General features: G+C 44.6%; 1 protein-coding gene across 2 annotated transcripts in view; it reads left to right on the forward strand.

Moving 5' to 3' along the window:
- The window catches only part of CNGA3 (cyclic nucleotide gated channel subunit alpha 3), a 37,553-nt gene extending 28,928 nt beyond the window's left edge, over positions 1-8,625 (forward strand). The window contains exons 7-8 of one of the 2 annotated variants that reach the window (XM_063340016.1): positions 810-916; positions 4,410-8,625. In XM_063340016.1, the coding sequence (XP_063196086.1) occupies positions 810-916; positions 4,410-5,815 (1,513 nt within the window). In that variant the 3' untranslated portion in view covers positions 5,816-8,625. The remainder of the gene's footprint in view (positions 1-809; positions 917-4,409) is intronic. The other variant, XM_063340027.1, reaches the window with a different exon arrangement.
- The last annotated feature ends 74 nt before the right edge of the window (positions 8,626-8,699 follow it).

An 8,699-nucleotide genomic window follows, 5' to 3' on the forward strand; every position in this document is an offset into this window, starting at 1 on the left:
CCTAGACGATTTACAGTTCATATACCCTTAGGGTTATATGCTGTACGTACCACTGGGAACAGATGGCCAATGTTTCTTTTTATCTTTTTTGTCTTAAATATAGTTTGTTGTAACTTGCAACGAGCGTCCCCCTGAGCTCTGGCTGTGGCTTTTGTGTGCCACCTACTGGCGAGCTGCAGAGATGTGCCTTGGGCACTGCAGGCTCAGTAAACCACTGCTGGAGAGGGGTCTTCCTATCACCCAGTAGAGAGCAGAAGGGAGAGGTGTGGGCAGTCTTGGGTCATCTTAAAATAATATCATGCATCTATAGATGCTTCAACGGCAGGAGGATTTTACTCGAGTATCTATTTTCCCTTGTAAAATGTGGAAATCGGTTTTAGTCGAAGTAATGGAGGGCTGTGGAAATGGTTCACCGTGTCAGGCTCCGTCAGATGGCAGGGAGAGATGAGGATGGCTTGCCACTCAGAAACAAATCTTGTATTTGGTAATTATCTTAATAGAGATGTGTATCCCATTAAATTTGAGGCATGTTTAATTGTAGGGATATGTGTATTCCTCCATAAGTACACTTGTGTGGCATATATGTGTTTGAGTTTTGCTCCTGGCCTAAACACCCTTGAATTCTGAGAGATCCTAGTGTCTGTTTAGCCATAGCTCTAGCATGCAGATGTCTAGGCATGGAGATAGGCTGCCCTTAATTTTTCAGTGCCAGTAATGTGCACTAACATGCTGCTAGGACTCACAAATACTCTGCTTATGCAGTTGGTGTAAATTTTTTTCTTTTTTTTTTTGTACCTTTATATCTTTAGAGCCTGCTTTGATGAGCTACAAGTTGAGCATATCAAATTATGGCTGTTCTTGGATTATGGCTCTGATATCATCTATATTCTTGACATGTTTGTCAGATTCAGGACAGGTGAGTTTTACGGTGTTTTCAGATACAGCATGAATGTAAAGGCTAGAAATAGAAATTCCCCTGTGGGGTCTGACCGGTGTAGTGTCCTGACTTCATCAGAGCCCAACAGTGGAGGCTTTGGGAAGATGAAGTGTCTGATCACCTTGGATTGTTTTAAGGCTGGACATCCCAACACCTGCACTTCCTTTGTTTCTGAATTTAATTCTATCAGTACTTAGTAGGCATGTCGAACGCTGACTGAATAGTCACTGTAACAGACTGTGTGGGGAAGGGAGAATAAGGCACTTTGCATGTCATGATCACTCTGTGCATGATATGTTCCTTGTGCTCATTAGAGTGGGCAAGAAACCAACTGCACCCCACAAGTGCTGCTTTCTTAGCCAAGTTGTGCAGCATCCTCCTCAGAAGTGATTACTGAGTTGGTCGGGTGCAAGATCTGGCACCCATCTCAGCGTCCAGTCCGAGATGCCCTCCGCCTGGAATGGGCACTGCTGCCCCTGTGCCACCAGCTGTGTGTCCTGCAGTCTCTGGGAGGTCCTGGCAGGTCTCACACTGCCTGGTGGTGGCATAGGGTTAACCCAGGAAGGTGGTGGTGTGGCATTAACCCAGGCACCTCTGCTTAGGTCCTGCCTTCCTGAGGGAAGTGTGAACCTAAAGGATGTGTGAGGACCATGCCAGGTCATGTGTGAAGTGGTTCTCTTCAGCGTCTGTCCCTGTTTCTGTAGTCCAGACAGGCTGAGAAGATTTCATATTTGAATGTTCCCAGCTGATACAGATTCTAGCCTTAAAGGGATATCTGTTTAAAACTAAACAAGGTCATAACATAAGCCTAAGCAATGACATACAGTGATCCATACCATTAAATTGCTACAATTCGTCCTTGATGTATTTTGGTGTGTGCACTGTGGTCTGTGCCAGCTGGCACTCTCTCAGGCAGCGTCTGGGCACAGCTGGAAGGACAGCAGAGGTTGGGCGGTGTTCATGGTGTCATTTTTGGAGGGATCTGGGAGAACTTACATGTGAATAGAAGCTGTCATGGTAGCTGGTCTCAGGGCCAGAAAACGTTTCCTGGCTTGTTGTATTTACTTGTACGGACCCAGGCCCAAAATGTCCCTTGAAAGGGTCCAAAACCACACTGATCATTATAAAAATGAGCGTTCTTTTAAATCTTTGATTTTTACCTTTTCTGGGGTTTTATTTGTTTGTTTGTTTGTTTTTGGTTTTTTTTTTTAATCATGCGGACAGTTTGACATTAGTTACGGCTTGTGACAAGTTGTAAACATAATTACAAGACAGAGGCTAAAAATGCTGTCACATTGGGAAGCACACAATTCCTGGCAAGCCAAATTCTTAAACTTAGCAAGTACCTTGTTTAACAGGAAAGTCCATTCCAGATAGCAGCCTAAATCACAAGACTGGTGTATTTGGGGTGGGGCAGGAGGGAGCTTCTTTGTGTAGTTAAAATGTCAACTGTGCCAACTACATTTCTCTTCTGCAATTACAGCTGTTGTTGTAACGCGAAGGAACCGAGCAGAAATTGGGCATGTCCAGGGAATGCAAGTTATAAAATTTCCATGGGCTGTCCTGCTAGTGATTGTACAGCTGTTAAAGCGTGGTTAGAAGGTCGGCTTTGCAGGCCTGGATTGGAACTGCAGAATTGCCGCAGAGATCTCCTGAACGCTTCAGTGCAGGTGTCAGCTGCAGTTTCATACACTCAGATAAGGACGTCACTTCCTTTAGGTGCTGAAATCTTTGTCAACTCTCTTAACAACCCCTCCTGGCTCTGCCTGTCCCTGATGCCTTTTCCTGTAAGTCTTTGAGGTCCATCTGCCCTGGGGACAGGGGTCCTGGAAGCCTTTGGGGAAGAGCGTGACTCCCTGCTGTCTAAGGGCAGAGACTGGCTTTGAACTGGGATCTAGGCAGCCCCACAGCTACAATGATCCACATCAGCTTCTCCATGGGGCATTCCTGTCTAGCTGCAGGGCCAGTTTCACTGTATTTCACCTATTTGGTAACTTTGCGCTGTGAAGGAGAAAAGATTGCTGTCTCTCAGCAGCTGGTTGTGTTTAGCATACCCTGCATTGTGATGCTTTCAAAAGGTTTTACTGTAGGACTTCAGTTCTGTGAGGGGACAAAAAAAACCTGAGGAGTTTTTACCTCCCTTCAGGAGGAAGGTGTTTTCAAAGTTATTTTTAATAAATGTGAGTCGGAAATTCATCGGCCTGGCCAACTTTTCTGTTTGGTTGCATAACTCTGTTAATAAGGGCGTATTTGACCAGCTTTTTCAACAGTTTTCTGGGAGGTTACACATTCATAGCACAGGAACTGCTTCCATTTGTAGTCACCATCAGTTTGCAGATCCCCGAAGACAGATACACACGAGGCAACTGTACGGACAGGCACACGTTCCAGAAATGCAGCTGTGCTGTGTAGGGCACAAAGAAATGCAGCTTGGTCTTCCTCAGGAGATGCTTCCCTGAGAAAGCTGCTCCTTGTAGATTGCTAAGGGATTAGCAAAATGTGCTCATCCCTGAGGCACAGGTAATGTTTGGCTTTTCTCTCAGTGGACTTTTCCTCCTGACTGGGCCTAGTGGGCAGGCAGTTGGACGTCTCCACTTGAAATTGCAGCAAGGATTTTGCAGTGCAAAGGCTGTTCCCTGCAGAACACTTTCAATGCCTTCAGAGCTTTCAGAGGTACAAACCAGCACCGCAGCTGTACTGCTCAGACAGCCTTTCTATGAGAGCTCTTACACAGATGCAGTTTACTTTGAGGTCTCTTACCACAGTTTACGTCTTATCATATTTTTTTGAAATCTAATACTTTCCAAAGTATTTTGAATGAAGAAATACTAATGTACAAAATTCTGCTTAGTAGCTCTGTCACTAGAAACACAAAAAAATGGCAAACCATTTTCCCCAAATGAAAAGGAATATCCTGTTAGCTTTAGCATTGGACACAAGAGGAAAAGCATGGCTCGGGAGGGGGTGGAAACTGGATTTCTTTTTCTCAAGGGTATCTATATTGTTAAGAAGAAGTTTCCAACAATCCATTATACCTACTTATTCTTGATATTTATTTAAAAATATTTCACTCCAATTTTATACACAATTGCTTAACATTTGCTTAATGTTTGTTATGACTCATGCCAATGATTCATGAAAAATGAGACATTTGAATCTCCCCTTTCTTTTTGCAAAGATATCTAAAAGAAAAAGATACAGCTGTCTCAGAATAGAGTGGAAAACTGCAGGGAGCACTGTGGTAATAATAGAGTCATTGCTCTTTGTCATTATATATCAGCTTTGAAACCTAATTGAAATATTTAAATTTGCAATTAAATATTTTTCATTAAATGAACCCCTAGTGTATCAATGTCTGTATGCATAATAGTACAAATGTTAATGTTGTCAGGTATCTGAAATGTGAGTCACTCAGTACTGTTGATGGTATTTTTATTCTGACAAGTAAAATATGTATTTTTATTCTTTGAAGGCTTCCTTGAACAAGGCTTGCTAGTTCATGATGAAAAGAAATTACGAGATCATTATACCAAAACTATGCAGTTCAGACTGGATGTGCTGTCTCTTCTGCCAACAGACCTGGCATATTTCAAGCTTGGTTTAAACTACCCTGAGCTGCGATTTAACCGCTTGCTGAGGATTGCTCGGCTGTTTGAGTTTTTTGACCGTACTGAAACCAGGACAAATTATCCAAACATGTTTCGTATTGGAAATCTTGTCTTATACATTCTTATCATCATCCACTGGAATGCGTGTATATACTTTGCGATTTCGAAGGTCATCGGATTTGGAACCGATTCTTGGGTCTACCCCAACGTGTCCATTCCAGAATATGGGCGCCTGTCTAGAAAGTACATTTACAGTCTGTACTGGTCAACGCTCACGCTGACAACCATTGGAGAAACACCTCCTCCGGTGAAAGATGAAGAGTATCTCTTTGTGGTCATTGACTTTCTGGTGGGTGTGCTAATCTTCGCTACCATTGTCGGTAATGTGGGCTCCATGATTTCCAACATGAATGCCTCCAGGGCAGAGTTCCAGGCCAAAGTGGATTCCATTAAACAGTACATGCATTTCCGAAAAGTGACTAAGGATTTGGAAGCCAGGGTTATTAAGTGGTTTGATTACCTCTGGACCAACAAGAAAACGGTGGACGAGAAGGAAGTTCTCAAAAATCTGCCTGACAAGTTGAAGGCTGAAATTGCCATCAATGTCCATTTGGACACACTGAAGAAAGTGCGTATATTCCAGGATTGTGAGGCTGGACTTCTCATTGAGCTGGTGCTGAAACTGAAACCGACGGTCTTCAGTCCTGGGGACTACATTTGCAAAAAGGGAGACATTGGGAGAGAAATGTACATTATTAAAGAGGGAAAACTGGCTGTGGTGGCGGATGATGGCATAACCCAATTTGTAGTCCTAAGCGATGGCAGCTACTTTGGTGAAATCAGCATCCTAAACATCAAAGGTAGCAAATCTGGCAACAGGAGGACAGCCAACATAAGGAGTATTGGTTATTCGGATCTCTTCTGCTTGTCTAAAGATGACTTAATGGAAGCCCTCACAGAATATCCAGAAGCCAAAAAAGCTCTGGAAGAGAAAGGGCGACAAATTCTGATGAAAGACAATTTAATAGATGAGGAAGCAGCAAAAGCAGGAGCTGACCCAAAAGACTTGGAAGAAAAAGTAGAAAGACTTGAAACAGCTCTGGATACTCTGCAGACTAGGTTTGCAAGGCTCTTGGCAGAATACACCTCCTCTCAACAAAAGGTGAAGCAGAGACTTGCCAAAGTAGAAACCCGAGTGAAAAAATATGGTAGTGGCACCTTATCAATTGCAGAAGCAGACGCTGAAAAACCTGAGGAGGAGAAAAAGTAGTAATGGAGTATTTACGTTTCCTTATTTATTGGAGAAGGTTGAAGCCTGTGAAAGCCATAAATATATGTAAATATGTGTGTGCATACATAGACATGATTATTTTTATATGAACTCAAGAGAATGGTTTTTAGCATTTTTAACTGAAGCAGTATTTTCTTGTAAATAGAATATTGTCACCTTCTTCTTAGGGGGGGATTTGGTCTGGCATTTGGGTACTTTTTTGTACTGGGAGTGGATTTCTTACAAGTCATGCTCAGGACGTCTGTTGTGTATGGTACGTATAGGTCTTGACACGTTGTCTGTTCCCATGCATGTTGCGTTCAGAAGGCATTGTACCTAAAGTACAAGAGATTGGGGTTTTTTTAAGGGCTTAAAAAAATAGTGATAGGATACATGCTTTATGTCGCTACCTTAGTAGCTGAGTAAGTGCATGGAGGCACATCTGGGCTTCTCAAAATCTTTGTTCTTTCACAGCAAAGCATCTGCGCAAAAAGTTGGGCTACCACTAAGCAGCAGCACATACCTTACCTCTGCGGTGTGTCCCCGCACGTGTATGAAGTAGCCGTGCATCCAGATGCTTTAGTCTGATGCTTTCTAATGAGCTGGGCTCTGCACAAAGGACCGTGCTGACAGAGTAGCAGTGCTCATTCACCTCCTTTCTTGCGCGGTCTGCAACAGCCTTTGCTGCTCTGCCGCTGCTTCGCTTGGGGACAGAATGGGAGATCCTCCTTTTTTTTTCCTTTTTGTATTCCCTCTCAGCAAGTGGGCAGTCCTCGAGGGAGGCTGCCAAGAAACTGCACGAGCTGCAGGCAGAGACAGCCTGTTCCCCCCAGCTTTGCCCCCCAGCAGGGTCTCTGCAAGGCAGGGAGAATAAGCCGTGTGTTGCAGTCTTTTCTGCTACTAGGCCTATGTTGTCTTCCTCTTTATTTCATTTGCTGATGCCTGCTCCGCCTCCTTACGCTATTTAGTGCCAGCTTTTCTCTGAAGTAGTCGTCTCAGTGCCGTGTTTCCATTAGTTAGGGAGAACGAAGGCCGCATTTGCTCTGGTTCTGCTGGTAGGAGCCTCATTGTGCTGGTTGCTTTTCTCCTCGCTGCAGAGTAGTTGTCTCTGCCAATGGTCTGGCCCTGAGGTGAATGCACAGGTCAGGTCCACTCAGCCTACCGTCATATTCAGGGCAAAACGGTACTGAGGAGGTTTCTTGCTCTGTCACATTGCAACCTCAGGATTTGCCTCTTGCACAACCCTCTTAGCCTTCTCCACACCAGTGCTTCCAGTTTCTTTCCAGGCTTCTCTCCCTCCCACCGAGGGGATTTCGCTAATATTCTCCCACTGGGAAGATACTACTTTTCATTCTTTTGCTGTGCAGTATTTTTCTGCCATGTAGCTTTCCCTGCATTACTTTCATCCTCCAGCACCCCACTGACTTCAAAAGAGCATGGAGTAGCAGAGGCTGTGCAGCATCTACGGCATGGGGGCTGGATCCTCCAGCGGCACTAGATATTACCACGGGCAGTGCTCTGCCTTTTAGGTGTCCTCAGCCCTGACTTAGGAGCCCTAACAGCATGTGGGCACGGGTGACCTGTTGGAAAATTGGTGAGGAACCCGATGACAAGAGAGTGGTTTAACCAGATGGTAGTGAAATGAAAAGAGGAGGTTGCTTTGCTAAACTGAGTACAACCGCTCAGGGTAAGCACTCGTCTCTGGGCAAGCAGATGTCCCCCTCCTATGGACACTTTTGAGCCTGGTGAGAGAGACAAATCTGTCAGCGACTAAGGAACGGGGCTTTGCCAGCAGCACTGGCAAAGGGACCACCAGGTAGTAGATGTCCACACATGGTCCATGTCTAAACTCGTGTTATCATCAGCCTAGAAGCCAACTAGGCTTAGATATCTACTGTAGGCTGGGCTTAACCTCTATTATCAAGATTTCCACCGAGTATAATGAGGGCTTTGGCAAGTAGCAGAGACTGTATGCAGCCAGCAGAGTTTGGGAGCTTTGGTTCTTCAGATGAATCTCGTCCTTGTTTTCTCCAAGGGCTTGAGGCAAATGGGGGAGGTAAGAGAGGCTGCTTTTGGCAGGGTGGAGTGCCTAGTGCCCTCAATCCCGCCCTGAGGAAGGCAGCAGGGTGGAGGTGGAGCTGGGTGCTGGCTAGTCGCAGTGTTCCACAGATGGTCTCAGGCTGCTGAACTTGCAACTCTCACCTTGTAGCAGCGGCAGGTACCGCACTGGCCTGTGGCTGATGTTCAGTGGTGTGGTATTCAAACACCTTATGTGGTAGGGGTTCCGTACTTACTGTCATGTTCTACATCAGTCGTCATTCTCTGTAAATATCTAACTGTCTACCCGACATACTACAGCTGTTCCAGCCTACTAAGTATATACAAATAGAACTGTTCAAAGTATTATTTGTACAAATATATACCTGTTAAAAAAAACAACCCACAAACACAAGAATGCTTCTTTACCTGATGGATCAGACCAGCTTAAGCTAGCAGTTAAATACACGTTTGCCCTTCCTTTTTCCACGCCTCTTGGTCTGGTTTTCGCATGCCAGAAAAAGAGCTATTTTGATGCCATTGGCTTCAGTGACTTTGAAATACGTAGCTTTTGGCATGATGAAATCACATCCTTTGCTGTCTTTCATCTCTGTAAGATGTTTTTCCCCTTTCTTTAATGTGACTACAGCATGTACATTAAAATATTTTGAGTAACGTTCAAGTAACTCTGTGTTTTCTCTTATCCGTGTCCCCTGGATTTTAGCATTTCATGACAAAACTTTCACAATGCCATTATTACACGGCCCAGAAAATCATTAGCTGGAACAGAGATCCGAAGTGACAGAATACCAAGCGGGAATGGCGGTGTTCTCCCCTCACCGCAGGG

This window comes from Chroicocephalus ridibundus, chromosome 1 (assembly GCF_963924245.1).
Source record: "Chroicocephalus ridibundus chromosome 1, bChrRid1.1, whole genome shotgun sequence".
NCBI classification, from domain to species: domain Eukaryota; kingdom Metazoa; phylum Chordata; class Aves; order Charadriiformes; family Laridae; genus Chroicocephalus; species Chroicocephalus ridibundus.